The following is a 19,948-nucleotide window of genomic DNA, read 5'->3' as shown; positions in this document are numbered from 1 at the left end:
GACCCCGGTGACGTCACCGGCGTCTGAATCATCAAGGCCATTTTCAATCCTCATTGGCCTGACAGTCACGTGGTTGGGACCAATGCGTGGATAATTATGGTGCTGATATTTTTCCCTAAAAAAAAGATGTCAGCCCCTGGCTGTAGTATTCCTCTTTAAAATCCCTCTCTGAAAATGTCATGTCCCAACAATGTGACTTCTAACTCGTTTTTGATGGACTCGTTAGCCGGTACCTGCAGAGGGGAGAATTATTCCTCTAACCAAGGAATGTATATGCAATCTGGGAACGACTTCAACTGTGGAATGATGAGGAACTGTGGAATTATCCCGTCTCTTTCCAAAAGAGACGATGTGAATAACGCCAGCCTGTCTCTCAACTCCTATCCATCTTACCTTTCTCAGCTAGACACCTGGTGTGACCCCAAAAATACTTACCGAATCGAACAACCTGTTGCGAGACAACTCCCCTCCTGCTCTTTCCCAACCAATGTCAAGGAAGAAAATGCTTGCTGTATGTACAATGCTGACAAAAGAGCCAAAAACGCCACTGAGGCGACCCTCTACCCCAATCAGATGCCTGAACCTTGCCTAAATGACCATGAAGTCCCCGTGCCCAGCTACTACCGAGCCAGCCAAGGTTATTCCTCCATGGAAAAGGCGTCAAACTGCAGCAACCCAAGCGAGTTTGAGGCAAGTTTTGAACCCAGGGCGAGCCTCAGCCAAAGGAGTGAGCATCTTGAGCAACCACCACAACCACCACAACCACCTCCTCCTCCTCCACCTCCTCCACCACCAGCTCAGCAACCACAGCAGCAGCAACCGCCACCGCCACCACTGTCCCAACCAGGAGCTAAAGTCAGCTTCCCTGACAACACGAAGTCTGATAACCCTCAGAACACGTCCGCCAACGAAATTAAAACAGAAAAAAGTCTCCCCGCTGCCAAAATCAGTTCGTCGGAAACGGAGAAGGACGTGAATAAATGCACAGACACCAGTACTGACAATTCTGACAACGAAGCAAAAGGTAAGGGGACTCTTCTGCACCTTAGGCAACAGACTTTAAAATTACAATATTTACCGTGAAAGTTGTTAGTTCTGTTATTGTTATTGCTATTATTATTGTTGTTGTTGTTGTTGTTGTTGTTGTTGTTATTATTATGAAAGCAATGACCCTGGCATTGTGGTTCATTAGATGCATTAACTTTTCTCTCTACCCTTTTTAATGCTGTCGATTCTAAACAGCTTGCGCTTTCTGCTCACTTTCCTAAATAAGAGTATAATAATTATAATAATTATAACAACAACAACGACAATCGAAATAAACGGAGTTGAGAATGAAGCATTTAAATGAGTGCAAATGCAAAAAAAGCATTAGAAGTCCATATTGCTGTGTGTGTGTTTGTGCGTGTGTTTTCTTCCTTCCTTTGGATAGGATTGTGTTTTTGGGAGGTGGTACGTACTCAGGGTGAAGTTGCGAGCAACGTCGTGGTTTTTATATTTGCTAAGTTGCTAGGTCTGTGGTAGGGAGGTTGTGAAATAATCTTAGTATGGACGAATGCCTTTTTGGGCTTGCAGGAAATTCTACCACGGCTATTTCCGCTAAAAAATGTGTGTGTGTGTTTTCCCCTCCTTTTCTTTTCTTCGTGGTTGATGCTTCTGGTTCTCCCATCGTCTTTCTTTCCTCTTTCCCCCTGGGTAACAATTTTCTATACCTTTCCCTTTACTTGCGAAGTCTGGGTTGCTTTTTAAAGGTGCGGCGTGGGGGGGGGAGATGGGCAGTAGAGATGGTTTGCCAAACACTTCAGAGTGGACTTGATTGTTGAGTTTCATTATCATTGCTGCATTCCTCATTGATAACCGCGGTTCCCGGCATCTAGGGTCTTGTTTGTAAAGAAAACACAGCTTCCCCACCTCATCCCCAGCATTTACGTGCGTGGAGCATCTGTTTCAAGTTTAGGCATTGTAGGAAAATGAGCCTTCCAGTTATGATGAGGTGTGTTACATTGGTGGTGGTTTGTGCGTTTAAAATAAACAATCCTGAAGGCGAAGATCTGCCTGGCTTTTATTAGATCCATTTGGAAAAGAGGGGACCTAAGTATTTATTTAAGGGGAAGGAAAGATGAAAGAAAGAGGGGGCACATAAACGTCTTCTGTTGTAAAAAGGGAATGAAATGTGTGTAGACCAAAAATGCAACTGGGAGCGGTTTCAGATAAGAACAACGCCTTTTATGAGTTTGGCTTTGCTGTGCGGATTCAAATCCTCTCAGAGCCTAAGCATTGGGGAATATGCTTAGAAAACAAGCAGAAGAGAGATGTATTATCGGGTTATATGTAGCCCCGTGTAAGCACGTGCATATGACACATACATGGATACCTGTGGTACATACATATGTATGTACGTATGTATGCCTCCATCAATACATATGCATACACATACTGCCTGCTTGGGTACCACAAAAGGAAGCAGGCTTTCCATCCCTTCTTGTTTCTTTCACCTGATATAGTATTTCTCAATATATATATATCCCCACACGTTCCTTTTCGGGGCACCGAGGAATGAATTATTTTAATCCGCCAGTTCAACTGCCTTAGTGAAGGGAGAGAAAAATTGCAAAGTCAAGGTTATTGGGGGGGGTCGCTACAAAGGTATCAGCCAAAGATGTTTTCTTTGCTACAAAAGTCCTATATTTTCGTGTAAGTCAAATTAGCAGAAATAAATAAACATTATTGGCGTTTTGCTTTGGAATGAGAGAAGCGTTAGAATAAAATATTTTCCCTTTCATGATGATTTGTCTGAGAAATGTCCCGCCTAGATTTTCAAACTTCCCTTTCCTATTTTTTTTCCAGCGGGAGGGAAGGAACGAATGGTTTACCATTGAATACAATATTTCACACTGTGCCATTTAGATATGGATATTACTATTATTACTACTACTATTATTATTTTTAAAGTTTTCGCCCTTTCTTTTGTTGGAAATGGTCTCTTAATTTACGCTTATGTTTCATCAGTCCTGCCCAAGCGGGATTTGGAAATGTGAGTTTTAGAGCTTAGAAAAATGGAAAGCTTTCGAAGGAATTTCCAGGGTTCAATGGCAGTGGGGGTGAATGTGTGAGATGTATTGCAATGCAACCACAACATGGGTTTGCTTCTTCGTGTTGTTTTTTGGGGAAAGGTTTTTTGTCTTTCAAGGTTCTGATCAGAATTCCAAGTAAGTGATTGTGTGAATCTGGCACACACACAAATGAAGAAAGGGGGGGAAATTTGACCAGTAGGCTGCTATAATTGCAAAACACCTCCCCTCCATTGACACACTCACACCTTGGATAAATGTTAGAGCGTTATGCCAACATTCCAGCATATCCAAATTCAAATCCGAGGTGTTTATGTATGTGTATGCGCGTCTGAAGTGTGTTGCAATGGCTGGCTCTATGGAAATTGTATGTGCCTGCATGAGGGTTACTAGGAGAACGTCAGTACAGTATTTTGGGGTGGAATACAAACAAGTGTAGGTTTCGTTTTTGTTTTTCTTTGTCAAAGTTATTCTTTGCCAATAATAAAATGATGCATTTCACAGAGCCTTAACGTCAAAGAAAAATTGAGTCTAGTCCATTGGTGGGTAGGGCGAGGACACAAAACACCCACAGCCAGTTGAACAAACACACAAACAGAAAATTTTCCCCGTAATGTAATTTTCAGAATGGTGTTTTGCCTCGTTTTAAATATAAGCTAGTGCATTTCGAGTCAAGGGTTGAGCTTGCGTGGTGTTGTGGCATAAGCGCTACAGCTAGCTCGAGCAATTATTAAAGTGGTACTGTTGATTTTCAAAATAGAAAAGGAAAGGAAAAAGAGGTGGGGGGAGCCTTCATGGCGTGCTCAAGATGCAGGAATAATTTCACAAAATTATATCCTGTTGACATGTTTGACACGTGGAAAAACTCTGCACCCGAGAAGAGTGCAAACAGCCTCGACGCCATTTGTGCATCACTAAGGCTATCCCTTACGTGAACTATGCATAGTTTTTCAAACCATAAGTTAAGATCTGGCGTTGTGTAAGTTAAGATCTGGTGTTATGCATCTGACGCCCAGGTGAATATTGTGAATGGGAGGCTTAATCCACTGCTTTTTGAGAGACACTGGGTTCTGTTAGCTTGCAGCAATGGTTTAATTAGAATGCTAACATCTGTAAATAATAAACAAGCGAGACGGAGACATTTATTTGAGTATAGTATAGAGATTATTGTATTACTAAAAGAAGGTGCTCTTTTTGTTATTGTTTTTCTTTAAAAAATATATGCAGTCTTAAGCCTAGGAAACTCTCTTTGCTATTCCACAGATACTTATATAATAATATTATTTTTAACAGAGGATATAAAGGCAGAAAACACTACAGGAAATTGGCTGACAGCAAAGAGCGGAAGAAAGAAAAGATGTCCTTACACTAAACACCAGACGTTGGAACTGGAGAAAGAATTCTTATTCAATATGTACTTGACCCGTGAGCGCCGCCTGGAGATTAGCAAGAGTATTAATCTAACAGACAGACAAGTCAAAATCTGGTTTCAGAACCGCAGGATGAAACTCAAGAAAATGAACAGAGAGAATCGAATTCGCGAACTGACTTCCAATTTTAATTTCACTTGAAAATGTTCAATAAAGGGAAGGGACAGGGGTGGGAATCATTACAAATCTTGTGCAGTATTCTTTTTTAATTTTTTCCCCTGGGTATAAATGCAATGCGTATGGGAGGGAGGGAGAGAAAGAGAGAGAGATAGAGAGAGAGAGATAATAATAATAATAATAATCAAGACCTCAGGCTAGTGTGCAGTTCTATGATTTGGGTATTTACAGTTTGTAGAGCGAAGGCGCATCCATCGGTATAAGCATGAGAATATATATATATATTGCATCAATGTTTCTATGTAAAATAAAGAGTAAGGCGGTTGCTAAAAAAACAGCTTCTAAGATGTTTAAGTTATTCACGAGCAGCACAAAGGAAAGGAAAGGGGAAAACACTGAAGGACCTATTTCTATTGCCTTTTTATGTTTAGGGGACTAGGTGCGTCTGAAAGTTTGCTTTTCATATCCTAGGTGTAGCCTGCCTATTGTATAATAAAGATAATGGCTAAAATGAATTGCATTATGTGTCTGTACATGGAAGTGGCAGTGAGAACATGCTCACATTGTATAGTAATACATTCTCCTTCCAATGAGCTGGTACTATCGACCATTATATTTAAGAAAAGAAAATAATAAAGGAGTATTGATATCTTATAATGGGGGGAGACGTCTGGGGTTTTCCTTTTGTGACTGTTATTTAAATATATTCTGTATGTGGTATCCTTTGCATGTATCTTCCTTTATGGAGCCAAATAAATTTCTTAGAACCGTGTACAACTGGGTATTTTTCAAAGTGACCCCACCACCACCAAAAGAAGCACGCTCCCCCCTCTTCTATTTCTCTATGTAGAGTATTTTTTCCCCAGGACTCATCCTTTTAAGGCTTTCAGGAGAGTATCCTAGCGGGTTTAATATAAGTGAGAGACCATAACGTTGATTTAAATATTATCCAGGTGACCACAATAAGTCAAGGTCATAAAACAGTAATGTCAGGACAGTCTTGGTAAGCGCTGGAGGTGGATTTTATGATCTGCAAATATAATGTGCTGCAGCAGTAAAAGATGCATTTAAAGGTGACTGTGGAGGAGGGAAGCAAGTCAGAAGCAGAGCAGCATTCTTGGGATGCAGACTCCTCATGGCATTGGGTCTTTTTTTTCTTTTTTCTTTTTTCTTTTTAAAGGAAAGGCACGCTCCTTTTGCCTCCTCTGGAAGAGATCCCTCTATTTAAATAAAAAAAGGAATACACTTTTTTTATTAAAACAAAACAAAACACCAGCCTCTCACATAACATCATCAACAACAAACACCGAGAATGGGGTGTCACGGTGGAAGACGTGCAAAGGTAAGACAGACGATTTCTTGGCTAAGATGCATGTCTGAGGTGCAAGCAGTACTGTGCTTCTGTGTGTATACCCAAGGCAAAGGCGGAATGGATGTGAACTCCACTTTGAAGCGACTGAGCTTTTACACGGATGGGGCGTTCGGTTGGGTTTCTTCGGAGTTGTCTTTTCGGTTCGAGTTTTCCTTATTCCTGTGTGACAGCTCATTTTAGAGCAGAATTTGCATGGCTTGAGGAACGGTGGTGCCTAGATTTCCATTTTGATCCACCAGCACCCTACCCCACCCTCCCCACCCTCTCTCTCTCTTTTTAAAAACTTACTCGTGATGAAGTCGGGCTCTTGCTAAGAGGTAGACACCACAGAGTCTGAGGTCTTTGGTTGGTTTGTTTATAGGGTGGCGGAGCTATGGCTATCCCGAGCATGTTTCATTTGCGGGTGTTCACTTTAACATGCCTTTGGATTTCAGAATTTGGCTGCCATGGGCTTCTAAAGGCAGTGGAAGACTGAAACATTTGGTGGTATTTCGGAATGTTGTGCACACACACACACACACACACACCCCAACCCCCTTTTCTTTGTAGATTTTCTCTTCCCGCCCCCCCCTTTCCCCGTTCCTTGGGAAAAGCTGCAATAGCAGTTACATATGCAATTGAAAATGGATAATGTCAGAACAGAGCCACTTTGCCAATGAAGGATAGCGGAGTGTGCTATAATTCAGGGATTTTCAAGCAGCTCAGTTAAACGTTTCAACCGCAGAGACACAGACAACTAGCAGGGAGAGTTGACTGCAGATTCTATTAAAAGGGGAGGAGGGGGAAGGGGAGGAGGGGGAAGGGGGAGGAAAAGGGGGGATCTTAATGAAGAGATTAAAGATGTTGCCTTAATTTGAAGAATGTTTTCTTGGGGATGATGGCTTGGCTCTGGCGTTGCTTGGCTCCTGACTTTGGCGTGCGAAGAGGCAGCCGTGACACCACAGCAGAGCCCACAAAGGGCTTGGATTTCTCCTCTCTCTCTTTCCTTCTCTCTCTCTCTCTTCCCCCTCTCCCCCCTCCCCTCTTTTGTCTTTCCTCCTTTCTGACAGAAATGAGTGTGGATCTTCCGCCCTTTCATGCAGCTGATCCGTGGTTTAGGTAGTTTCATGTTGTTGGGGTTGGCTTTTAACTCGGCAACAAGAAACTGCCTTAATTACGTCAGTTAGTCTTCATCAAGGGCAATCTTCCCTTTTCCTTGTCTTCTTCTTCTTCTTCTTCCTCTCCTTCTCATTTTCCGTTACTCACATGCAACGAGATCAGAGCTGAGAAACAATAAAAAAATAAAATATATAGCAAATAATATATATATATATAACGCAGGGAATCCAAAAGAGCAAAATGTTTCGTGCAGATTTTTTCCCATTCCAAAAATAGAAAGAGGGAGGGGGAGACAAAAGGGGGGCATGACTGGGTAGATGGAAGCAGGTTCGCACTAAAGTACCCCCCCCCAATCTTCCCCAAGAGTCTCCCACTCCAATTCCCTTAACCACATACGGCTACTTATGGACTTAGATGGATTTTGCCGGCTGCTATTGTTTCTGGCTGACGTTGTTGTCAAGGCGGACTAAACGGGGTCCCTCCTTGAGAATTCCTCATCGAATTATTGAGTTGGCTCAAGTTAAGGCCTGGAGAGTTGTCCGAGTGTCACCCGTGAGTGTTCCGGGTGCCCTCTCTCTCTTTCTATCTGTGTCTTCCGTGTGCTCTGTTTTTGGTTCTTTCGTATGCTTCAGATTTCTGAGAAGGATCCAAGAGAAGAATATCTCCAAAGAATATGTGTGGTGACTGATGCTAATATATATGTGTGTGTGCGCGCACTCAATAAACCGGCACGTTGACGGTGATTGGAAGGCTAAAATTACAGCCTAGTAACTTCTATGGCAATCTCCTGTTGCCATATCCTGGCCAGTACTCTGAGTATTAAATCAGATAAGTTATAGCATATTATGTTCCTTGAAGGTGCATTGAAGAACAAAGCAGTAAACGGGGAGCCAAGGCTCGCTCTGTCTCCTTAAGAATCCAAACAGCTCAGGTTTAAAATTTAATAGCCATTTTACATGCTAAAATCCAGGGTGGGCTATCACTTGCAAGAGCTCAAGTCACACTGTAGCTTTCTGAACATAGACTGGAATAGAATCTGCTTTATTTTTACCCTACTGAGGAGATCTGTGAAAGCTAAGTAACTGTTGACTTAAAAACATTGACTCTGCTCAGTTATGTGATTAACAAGTTGTTGCGCTGGTGGTTGACGTTTGGGTGGGGTGGTAGTGGTGGAGATTAAGGATTAATTTTTTTAAAGGAGGGTTGGAAGGGAAAAGAATAGCTATGAGAAGATCACAATTTCGAGATAAAGGTGTGTGGTGTTGTTGTTGCTGCCAATGGGGGGCATAAATGTTGATTTGAGATCAGCAATGCAAAGGTGGCAGTTCCATGAGAAAGGTGCTGTTTTGTTTTGTTTTGTTTTGTTTATCTATTGCGAAAATGAATGTTGAGTTGAGATTCCTCCAGTTTTATCCTTCTGTATGAGGTTCAGGGTTATCCTCGAAGAAGTAAGGGAGAGGCACCCCCCACCCACCCACGCTCTCAAGCAATGCGAAGGAGGCATCCTGAAGAAGGAACACAAAGTCATCACATTTTCTGTAATATTTCAGAAGGAATGTATGATTCTTTTGTAATATGCTGATTGTACGGTCATTATATAAGTTTCCCCTAAGCTTGAGGAAGAAGGGTTATGAAGACCAGCATTGTCTTTCTAGAGAGGCAAGATGGCAGACCGTATTTCGAGTAGGAAACATTTATTTTCAAAATCGGGCTTTCCCCCCACCTTGCTGCATATTTCATTGCAAAGTTGTTGCACTGCTGTTGCCCTTTTCTCGTTCCTGCTTTTTAATTTTGATGCTTAAATCTCCTTAGCAAACTTTCTGCAAGAGAGATGAGAGGATCCGATGTTCCTTCGACTTAAGTTCAATCAGCTTTGTAATAAGCAAGAGAGAAATTAACGTGGTGGCCTTGCAAGGGGGCTTGCATAAGGAAGTAAACAAGCTGGCTTTCGGCTTTTATTAGATGATTGTCTTGGTTTATTATGTTAGATATCCGCCTTTTTGAAAAGCATGCAAACGCGCTTGGCTTTGGCTCAAAGTAAACGTGGTATGGACAGCGGCTATATTCGATATCCCCCTAAGGTTGAATGCACACAGACATTCCTTCTGAGCTTTAAACGTTTTAATAAATGCAAAGATTCATCCTTTGTGCTTTGTTACTGTAAATTAGTATTTCAACAGATAAATATGTCTGATTACAGAGACCATAATTATGCGCAATAGTCCTGGGGTAATTGATTGGTCTCACTATTCATTATGTACGGGAAAGTTTTCCCTTCTCTCCATATTAACAATTCTCAGATCAGCTCCTTTTTATTTTATAACAGTATGAAGAAGGGTGGTGAGGGGAAAAAAAATCTATCATGCAGTTATGAAGTTTAATTTAACCACCACTACCCCAATGTACAGAGGGAAGTCTAAAGTAATATATGTTTAATCGACCCAAGTCAAGAAATGTAATAAAAGTTAAATCCTCCCCTACTGTGTTTTTTCTCCTTTAAACGATACTATTAGATCTGGATGAAAGCGGAGAATTTACAGACTTAAGCATTATTGCACCGAGTTCCTTTATCTCTTATGTGAGAGCATGTGTAATTATGACGATCTCGTGCTGTTTCCTGTACATCTCTCCCTTGACAAAATATTGTTTTGCTCGCTTGCTAAAACGTACTTGTCCTTTCCGGGGTTTGTTGTTATGCATATAAAATATTAGCATCTTTCCAATGTGGGCTTCCAGTGCCGCTTCATTTTTCTTGTGTATGTTGCTGTTATTCTGCGTTTCACAGCAGGTGTAACTTCAAAAGGCTTCTGTCTTTGTGTTTAGACCTACATGCTGCTGTTCCTTGCAATTTAATCGTTTAGTTTCTGAGAGTTTTGAAGGTGTTGGGAACGATGCAAAGATACACCCACCCACATCAGTAGATCAATACATCTATCAACGTAACTATTTATCCACACAACACATTAACTGGCCACAATCCAGCAACTGCACATACACCTATTGATTTCAATTATTTCCAGTGTTCATAGCCTGTGTTATATTTGTGTATAATTCGAATGTTTGCACACATATATGGTGTGTGTGCTTGCATTTCTTTTAAGTACCGGTATGTGTGCATATGCATGCTCTCTCTATATGTGTATAGGTATGTTTGCATATACTGTACAGACAAGGGGTATTGAATAGGAGGTGTCTACTTTTAACTGGGGGGAGCCATTAGTTTGGTAAAGATAATTTAGTTCACCATGTTTGAATATTCCTTCAGTCTCTGATGGAGATTTGGAACTCTTTCATTGATATCTGTATGTGCATATAATTTAATCCTCAACAGCCTTCTAGTGATAAATGCAAATGAATCTGTCCTAGATGTTATGTTTTCTTTTTCCCCACCCCCTGTATTCTTTCGCATAATTACTGCCTCATTTAAATAGTTCCTCGAAAGTCCAAAGAACGGTCCAGATTGTTTCATGGAGTACAAGGAAGGGTGGTGGGTGGGTGTCCGTCTGTGTGCGATGTTTTGTTGGCATGTGACTCTGTGTGTGCGTGGGTTTGTCAAGAGAAAGTTCCTTTTTTTTGCTCAGCCCTAGGGGAGACTGCTGTGCCGAAGGCAGGTATAATGAGGCCTAGCGAAGGAGCTTGTGCGTGGAGCTGCAGCTTGGGGTTGGAATGCGTCCGCCTTCAGTTGAAACTTGCCCTTGTTTGTAAATGCTGCCTTCGCTGCTTAAAGTGCATGTAACACCTCCCAGTCCTAGCCGGCTCTGCAGCTCTTCGACAGCTCCTCGACAGCCGCTTTTAAAAGCAGACAACGCAACTTTGCATCCTGGAAGTAGCCTTATCTTGTGATGGATATAATTACAGCCTGTCTCGGTAGAAAGGAAGACAATGGGGGGGGGAGGTATAGAAATATGTTGAGGTGTTGGTTTTGTGGTTATTTTCTCCAGGCACTGGGCTTGGTGAGTCTAGGCTGGCTGTCTTTTTGTATTCGCTTGATTTTGGAAATCTCTTGGCCGTGTGTGTGTGTGTGTGTGTGTGTGTGTGTGTGTTACCCCAAAGATATGGCTCAGGGGACCAACCATTTTATGTCTCGTTTAAATGTTGTTGCCCCCTTGTTGGCTCCCGGGATCCTGCATTATTATCATTTCTTCTTCTTCTCTCCTGATTTTTTTTGGGTTTTTTGTTGTTTAAGACACCACAACACAGTGACATAAATTGGTCCTGAGGTTTAATTGCACTTCGGAATTTATTGTCTTCTGCCTCCACCTCCAAGCACTAAAGAGTCTGGAATCCAAAGTCATAACATCTGACAAAATTCTTAGCAACAAGCAAGGGGGTTGGCTGTGGGGGGGGGGAGGCCATTAAACAGGTACAAACTCCTCCAGAGTAAGTTTAAATTGAATGTACAGTTTAAGCGGCCTGCTTCTTTCTGTCTTCCTTTACTCTTTACCCTGGGGTTGAATTTAAAGATCACGTCCATAGGAAATAAATACATAATTCCCATCAGTTTACGGGGGGAGGGGAGGCTGAGGCAGGACACACACGACCCTGACCCTTATATATTTAAGAAATCAAAAGGAAATCTAATTTTCCACAGTTGGAGACCTATTATTATTATTATCATTATTATTACCATCGATTGTAGCGTGTGGCAGAAATTTGTTAACTTAGGAGGACATCGGATTTAGGGCTAAAGAGAATCAGGTAGTCAACATATTTATTGGCAACATTTTCTCTACAAGGAAGGGCTAAGCGAGAAGGTAGCGGGGAGATGAAGGGGGAGAGGGTGACTTTAAAGCAGCACAGAAATTATCATCTCAAGGAGCAGGAGGACAAAACTGAGGCCACACCCAGATCCGAAGTGCCTCTACTTAGAAGTAAGCTTCGTTGATTTCACTGCCACTTCCTTCCCAACCAGCCTGCGGAGGATCGCAAGCTCTTCAAAGCTTGGGAAGGGAAGGGAGGGGAGAAAAAAAAGGGGTCTCTCCACATGGGGAAACTTCAAGGCTTGACTTTATGCTTAGTTTGCTTTCGCTTATGAAGGGCTGTCAACACTGCGACGCCTTCAGCCTACAGCTGTGGGGGCCTGCAGGGGATGCGAAAACGGTGCGCCGGGAGTTCCCAAGAAGAGGAGAAAAGTGGATTTTTTAATCCGAACTTGACGGTGTTTATTGAACCAAGTGGAAACTCGGAGCGAAGGAATGCGATTTAAGAGACGCCGCTGGTCTGCGTGTCAAGGGTGGCGTGTTTGGTCTGCTAATTCCAGGGCCCTCGCTGGAAGTTTGTTGTTCCAAAGCTCTCGTCCTCGGGTTAGCCAGCGACACTGTGGGGAACTATTTATAAAAAGCTACGCGGTGGCTCGCCTGCCCCACTTCCTCACAGCTTCCTGGTGCGAATCCAGCAGCTGCTCACTCAGGAGTCGTGTGTGTGTGTGTGTGTGTGTGTGTGTGTGTGTGTGTGTGTGGTGTTGAAGCCTTGGGTGCCTTAGGCCAGGAGTCGGTCCATGGAAAGGGAAGCGTGGAGTTATGAAGAATACGCCAAGGCAGCTAGTGCTTCTGTTGGGGGGAGCCAAGCTGGTGGGAAACTTAACGATTTAAACAGGGCTATATAGGGGTTTTAGGCGTGCAGCCATCCTTTGATGGCTGGATTCTCATTACGGAGGCCTTAAGAGGGAGATGGGAGTCGTACTGAGTTCCAGTAATCCAGTTATGTGCAGATAAAAACTGGAGAGGGGGAGAGACTCGTGGATAGAAGGAGGGGGTGTTAGGTGATAGTTCTTCAAGTTTCCCTACATACACTACCAAAATGGCGGAAGTAGCCTAGAATATAATGATTTTTTAGTGCCAGGTCTATACTGAGGATCAATAAAACACCAGCCGGGGTCACTCCCCCCCCTCCCTCGTCATTCACATCACAAATGACGACCTGGGATTTTTATATCTACTAAATAAATATATACGCATGCTGCATATATAAATAAAACTTTTAGAATGTATTTTCTTCTTCTTCATCATCATCATCATTCAGCAAGCCCCTTTCCATAGTTAGCTTCTTTCATCATAAAGGAGACTGAAGAAGCAGACGTGGACCACATTACTGCAGGACTGATTGTCTTCCATCAAAGGGACACGATTTTGATAGAGAGACACTCACTCGTCTGTCGCTGAGACTGAGACGCTGGGCAGAACGCGTAGAAACGTAGCCATTTAATCTTCTAGGTAAAACTATACCTTTGATGCCAATATGATCAACCTCTCCGGCTGGGATTCCATCTCCGAAAGGAGAAATGTTTCAGAACAATAATTTCTTCGCCACAAAGGTCAGCCTAAGTTTTCCCGTGTAGACAGATCCATGGGGTAGAAGTATACAAACAGCAGTCTATTTCAGACGGTCTCTGGTTATGTCCTGCGGTTACGCATGCGGTTAAAAACTGATCTGTTCCTTCAGTATTAAGGACATGTCTTCATTTTATCTGTAGACAAACTGCTCCCTTCCCTCGACTTCTAGTTCGACTCCCAGGCACTGGACTCCTTGAACGAGGAAGGCATTGCACTACAAGTCCTAGAGGATCATTGGCTATGAACAACCTGCAACACTGGGGAAAGTTGTTTTTAAATGCGGGGGTGGTGGTGGTGGTTTGAAGTCCTCCTTATAAATAAAGACATCCTTGGCTGTTAGGCTTCATTTTGTGTAAACATTAAAATGCTCCATCCAAGAATATTTCAGTGACCTTCCTTGTATTAAGGTTAACTACCGTGTTTACTTTTCCACGCCCTTTTCTTTTATAATCCACGATTCTTGATGTGTTAATTACATGTTAGATCTTCTGTCGTTTTGCGGGGGGGAGCGCCATTGCACTTTCTATTATTATTTTTCCTCTGAGCAGAAAGTGTATATTTGTGTGTGAGAGAGAGAGAGAGAGGAAGAGAGTACGTCTAAGCAAATTACCATTCCTCTGCAATATTTATTTTTGTAAATAAAATTATATTTTCAGTGCAACCCAAGTGAACATTTCATCTTCTCGGAGCATTTCCCTGCATATTCTCCCCTCCCCTCTTCTTAATTTCTGCATAGAGGACGCCTCGAGAAAGGATTAGAAGATGGCTCGGGTATTAGCTTTCCTTCGAACGTTCAGAATAAGGAGAAATGAAGTCACTGGAGACTTGTGATTGACAGATAAAATGAACTCAGGAAAGGCCAAAGGACATATTATGCTCCTATAGGAATATTTCCCTTCAAGAAAGTGCTAGGCTGAAAACGGTATGAGCATAGTGGGCAGGAGGAGATGGCTGGTTCAGGTTTCACAGCAAGACTGTTTTCAAATTTGGATTTGTTGGATACACACACACACACACAGAGGGAGGGAGAGAGAGAGAGAGGAGTACATTTCTATTTAAAGTGTGCTCCTTATGAAATAAAAAACACTATTTTCTCTACATCAACTATGGCAGACTGGTGTACAAATAATCAAGAACTCTTGAATTAAGACGCAGTCTGGAATATTTAATCAGCTCCTTCAAGGAACTTCTCCAGAGTCCTTTTTTTTCAACGGGAGAGATTTCTGCAAGGATTTGACTGTGTCTCCTTCCTTCTCCCTACTCTTCAGATTTTCCAAGCAAGGTGCCTAAAATAAACCCACTCCTGCTCGTGTGTGTGTGTGTGTGTGTGTGTGTGTGTGTGTGTGTGTGTGTGTGTGTGTAGGGGGACCTGCACACTCTGTGTCGAGTGTAATGTCACTGATGGATACTGCATCCCTCAGGGGCACATGCCCCCTCATCTCTCCTTCTCTGCCCTCTGCCTTTCTCTCTCTCTGTCTCTCCCTGGAACCTCCATAACCTTCCCTGCATACACTTTCTTGTGCCTTCCCCCCACCTTTTGTTGCAAATTTACCGCACCTCCAAGCCGCCTCTGCTGCTATTACATGGGAAATCTTGAGTCCTCTTCGTCAATGTAAAAATAATAATCCATCTCTTCTTGTTGTTATTATTGTTGTTGTTGCTGCTGCTGTTATTGATGATGTTGCTATTCTTGTTGCAGTTTTTTTTTCGGGGTGTGTGTGTAATCCTTTTGCAGATTTCTTCTCCCAAAACAAGCGACCAGCGCCATCCTTCCAGACCTCTAAGGGCACAAGCTCTTTTACCTACTACTCACTCTCCCAAGCAAAGGTTATTATTAAAGCACAACGCACATATCACACACATCTTCCAGTGAAGTTCTGCAGACGGTTTGGTAAACAAAAAAGTTCCAATGACATTGTTTAAATAATAATAATAATAAGCACAGCAATAAAACCAAGAAATCAGACCATACTTGAAAAAAAGAGAAAGAAACACCCTACACCCTGGCTTGGTCTCTGAACATACAAAAAGTCCCTCACTCCCAGCTATGCCTTATAAGTGAAACTTACTCGTACAGTTTTATTTAATGAACGACACATTTATGAACAATCAAATGATCCTCGTAAAAATTTTATTGAAGGACATAAAAACATCCACGGCTACTTGCCGAATAATGTAGCCTCTCAGAGAGTACAAAGATGAGAGACACATTTTTTGTTATTATTTTCCACTCATGCTTTACAAGGTCATCTTGTCCCTCCCAGAAGATAGTTATCTCGTGTGTGTGTGTGTGTGTGTGTACACACATACACACATAAATACACACACACACAAACTTACAAATACATGCACACTCATACACACACATAGATATACATATACATAGAAATATCTGTCTATATTTAGCTATCTATTTATATCTAGATAGATGTAAAGTCAGAGTACACGACCCCAAGATTTTTTGCTGCTAAATAAGCTGACGAATATGCCTCCTAGTACAAATGACAAAAGGTCCTGTAATCAGGCAAAAAAAGGGAAAAAATATATAATGCCCATAGCCATTCATGGGCTGGCGCTGAAGAGGGGGTGAACCGGCAGTGCAACTCTGCTAGGACCTTGAACCGACCCCCTCCCACTTTAAAGATATTCCATGTAATGTATCCATTATAGAATACAAGCTGTAGAAGCAAAGAGACCAGACAGAGACAAATTGCGTCAAGAAATAGTTCCTGTGATACCTTGCTACACCAGATACCTTGCAGGCTCATTAATACCAGGGCTATGGAAAAGCCAAGTCGCAGAGCGAGCGAGCCGGCGAGCGAGGGAGTCGCCTTTCAGCTAATGGCACGTAAGAACCAACCGCTGCTAATAACTGCATTATTTCAAGAGTTTTATGAAAACCCAAGACGCATAGGCGCTATTTAAGAAAAAAATAGTAAGAGGGGAAGGGGAAAGGGGGAAAAAAAAGACCTGCGGATTGATCTACACTGTATTTTTGGGTAAATACAATCACGTGAGAGCTGGGAGCCAATGACAAACTAGGAAAGGCTGAAAAAATAATTACCTGCCCTGATTGTTCTATGAGAAGATAAAAAGTACACATACAGTTCATACAATAATCTTATGAATGTAAAAGAGGGGGGAACAATGTCGGCTTCTGGTCCCATAAGCAACTATTATGTAGATTCCTTGATTAGTCATGAAAGCGAAGAACTGTTGGCATCAAGGTTCCCAGCTACTGGCTCTCACCCTGCAGCCGCTAGACCTTCAGGACTAGTACCGGAGTGTGCAGATTTTCCATCCTGCAGCTTTGCCCCCAAACCGGCCGTTTTTACTACTTCGTGGGCTCCCGTGCATTCCCAGTCGTCCGTGGTCTACCACCCGTACACCCACCAGCCTCACATTGGAACTGACACCAGATATATGCGCACTTGGCTGGAGCCTATCTCCGGCGCTGTCTCTTTCCCAGGTTTTCCAACCAGCAGCCGGCACTACGGGCTTAAGCCCGACGCCTTCCACGGCCGCAGGGACTGCGGACCGGTGGATGGACGTAGTTATCCGGATTATATGTACGGATCCCCGGGAGATCTCAGGGACAGAACCCCGCAGACTATTCCCTCCCCGGAATCTGAGGCCATCGCTTCCAACAAACACAAAGAAGAAAAGACCGAATTGGACCCTAGTAAGTCGAAGTCATTCTTGTTTACAACCGGGAAGGCATTACAGCCCTCCTGCACAGTACTCAATAAAAAGAAATTACCTTGCTGTTTAGAATTCTTGGCATCCATGCCTTGAAAACTCCAACTGGACAGGCTTAAAAACCTGACTTAGAAGATCATAAGGGCAGCTTGTAGTTTGTTTGGTTTAGGGGAAAGAGGGGCGGGAGGAGAAGGGAGTTGGGGGATCTCTTCTGTGGTGATGGTGATGATGATCGTTATTATTTTGTTTCCTCACTTTGGAGAATCCACTTGTTTGATAAAATATTCATAACCTCTCTCATGCCCTCCCTTCTTTGCCCTCCCTCGTTCGTACTTTTCGAGGAACGGGTCTGGCTAGCGAAATAGTTTGGGCATGTGGGAGGGAAAATAACATGGATATGTATTTCTTTATTTTCAAAGGGAGGTCGGCAGGCATGATTCATAAAATCTTTGCATCAAGGCAAAAGAGCATGCCCTGGCTGGTAGTGGTGGGAGAGAAGGAGAAAATGAGTGCAAATTATGAAAAGCAAAAGATTTGGACTAGGAGAAGGGTAAATAACCAGCTATAATTTAATAAATGGAGGAGAGGGATCTTTTGAAAGAACAGTGGACCACTTACATTTTTTGGTGAGGGTTATACAGTTCAACGTGCTAGGGAAAGGAGCAAAAGAATAAACGCCCTTGAACACTGACAAAAGAGCAGATCTGGGGCATCCCAAGGATTTGTGCATTGCTAGTTTAAAAAGTAATAATTCTTCTGCACAGTAAAATGTTCACTTCCTAGTGGCCATATGCCATTTAAGTGTGGGTGATTGTTTCTGGGCAATGAGGAGTCAAAGAACAGCATGCAAAATATATGGATCTCCAGCCAACTTCATGCCAGGAATTTGTGTGTATATTCTGGATGTCTCTGTGCATCATTTTTTATTCATATACACAGAGACGCTCACATGCACACACAGCACAATATCATACCCATGCCAGGTGTTTACAAAGCCTTCGGGCCTAACAATCTGATCAAATGTTGGTGCAGATTAATCCTGGTAACTTCTGTGTCTTTGTGCCATGTCAGCACAGAGGCAGAAGTATGTGCGCTTTGTGTGTGCATATGTGTGTACACAGTGCTATGGAGAGAATGCAGCTAGGGAAGTTGTTTAAGTAGCCTTGAATCAGGAGCATATTTACTGACTCCAAACCTCTCAAAAAGAGGAAGTCTAAGTTATGACTTCCCCCTAACAACGATAGAAGGAGGTTTAGTATAAAATAAGGTGCTTTGGGATTGAGAGGGGGAAATATTTTTCTTGGAGTCAGTAGGCTTATCCTGGGGCATTCTCAAGATATTAAAAAAAAATGCCAGCAGTTCCATCAGTGGGAAGGTTATAGAGAGGGGGTTGGAGAGTAATGGTTGTAAACAGAGTTTATGGGCCTGTGAAGTGGTGTGAATTTTGACTCTTTATTACTGTGTTCTTGGATTACTCCTACTAGTGTTCATGTGCAGGAGTATAGTATTATTGTTATTATTAAACTCATTGCTCCAGTTTTTCTTTTAAACTGCAACATGCTGGAGACAACAGATAGCTTAGCTGAAAACAGTATAACAGTCGGAAGCAGAATGCAAACTTGTTCCACCAGAAATCATTGAGAACTGTCTCATTGCCGTTAACGTTGATGTGCAGTGCATGTTCTATAAAAGAATACACACGCCCTTAAACTATCCTGAAGGTCACTTCAGATTTGATCGGATCATGCTGCCAAACAGAGGGGACTTTTTTAAAAAAACAAACCCAGAAGAATAATAAATGGATGTATCTGGATCTGTGGGGTCCACCAACTTCAGTTACTGGTATATATTTACACATACACACAAACATATGTTTAAACTGCCGAACTGTTTCTTTTCCAGACAATCCCGTGGCAAATTGGATTCATGCGCGTTCTACAAGGAAGAAAAGATGTCCTTACACGAAGTATCAAACGCTGGAATTGGAAAAGGAGTTTTTGTTCAATATGTACCTAACACGGGACCGCCGTTATGAAGTGGCCAGGGTTCTTAATCTCACGGAGCGCCAGGTCAAAATCTGGTTTCAGAACAGGCGAATGAAAATGAAGAAAATGAACAAGGAGAAAACCGATACTAGTAAAGAGCAGCAGCAGTGAAATTGGCCGAGTCTCTCCAAGTCAATGGAGAAACCGAGGCGCTGGCTCTTCCTTCCTTGGGGTTCGAAGTGTTTCTGACTTTTTTCCGTGTGCTGATGAGTGTTTAGAATTAGTTAAACACAGCAACCATTCTGGAGCAAAAGACATAAAAGAGTGCTTTTATAAGAAAAAAAATTAAAAAAATACAACTAAAAATAAACATTTCCTTTTCTTTTCAGAAAACAGCAAAGTACTTGAATTTTTTTAAAAAAGTATTTTATTTCGTAAGTTAAATTTATCCAGTGGTTTGTTTGTTTTTAATTATTATTATTATTTCATGACGTCGTGGCTGCATATTTTGTACAAAAGGAAAGGAAAGGTGGGGGGAAGAAGAAGAAAGAGGGGAAAAAAGAGGGGGTGATTGCTCAAACAATGTTTCTGTCATCGTGTTCAACGTTTCTGGTGTACTTATTTGTGTCTTCTATGATTGTCACAGAACCGTTCTGTAATGCTGTTATGTTTTGCTATAGTAGAGCAGCTCTCTGTAAATATATACCTAACGTCACAAAAAAAGAGGAGAAAAACCAACCTTTGATAGTCGAGGTGTCTTTTTTATTATTATTATTATCTTTTAAACTCTCTTGGAGAAATCACACCTTACCCACCCACCCCCCAAACTTGCACATGGATTGCA

The 19,948-nt window shown here is 42.3% G+C and overlaps 3 protein-coding genes across 3 annotated transcripts in view; all 3 read left to right on the top strand.

Annotated features, from left to right (window-relative positions):
* The first annotated feature begins 30 nt into the window (after window positions 1-30).
* Window positions 31-5,395, top strand: HOXC10 (homeobox C10). The gene is made up of 2 exons (XM_035100236.3): window positions 31-1,024; window positions 4,365-5,395. The coding sequence occupies exons 1-2, from the start codon at window positions 175-177 to the stop codon at window positions 4,640-4,642; spliced, it is 1,128 nt and encodes a 375-aa protein (XP_034956127.1). The 5' UTR covers window positions 31-174; the 3' UTR covers window positions 4,643-5,395.
* A 129-nt stretch (window positions 5,396-5,524) lies between these two features.
* Window positions 5,525-19,948, top strand: part of HOXC4 (homeobox C4) — an 80,161-nt gene continuing 65,737 nt past the window's right edge. Inside the window, exon 1 of the mRNA XM_088661303.1 lies at window positions 5,525-5,960. Within this exon, the coding sequence (XP_088517429.1) occupies window positions 5,931-5,960 (30 nt within the window). The 5' untranslated portion in view covers window positions 5,525-5,930. The remainder of the gene's footprint in view (window positions 5,961-19,948) is intronic.
* On the top strand, window positions 16,278-19,842 carry HOXC9 (homeobox C9). The gene is made up of 2 exons (XM_035100227.3): window positions 16,278-17,102; window positions 19,022-19,842. The coding sequence occupies exons 1-2, from the start codon at window positions 16,544-16,546 to the stop codon at window positions 19,273-19,275; spliced, it is 813 nt and encodes a 270-aa protein (XP_034956118.1). The 5' UTR covers window positions 16,278-16,543; the 3' UTR covers window positions 19,276-19,842.

The sequence above is a fragment of the Zootoca vivipara genome, chromosome 2 (assembly GCF_965207765.1).
Source record: "Zootoca vivipara chromosome 2, rZooViv2.hap1.1, whole genome shotgun sequence".
Classification (NCBI taxonomy): Eukaryota; Metazoa; Chordata; class Lepidosauria; order Squamata; family Lacertidae; genus Zootoca; species Zootoca vivipara.
Note: the sequence above shows the minus strand (reverse complement) of the source record. Positions and strands in the feature narration are given on the sequence as shown.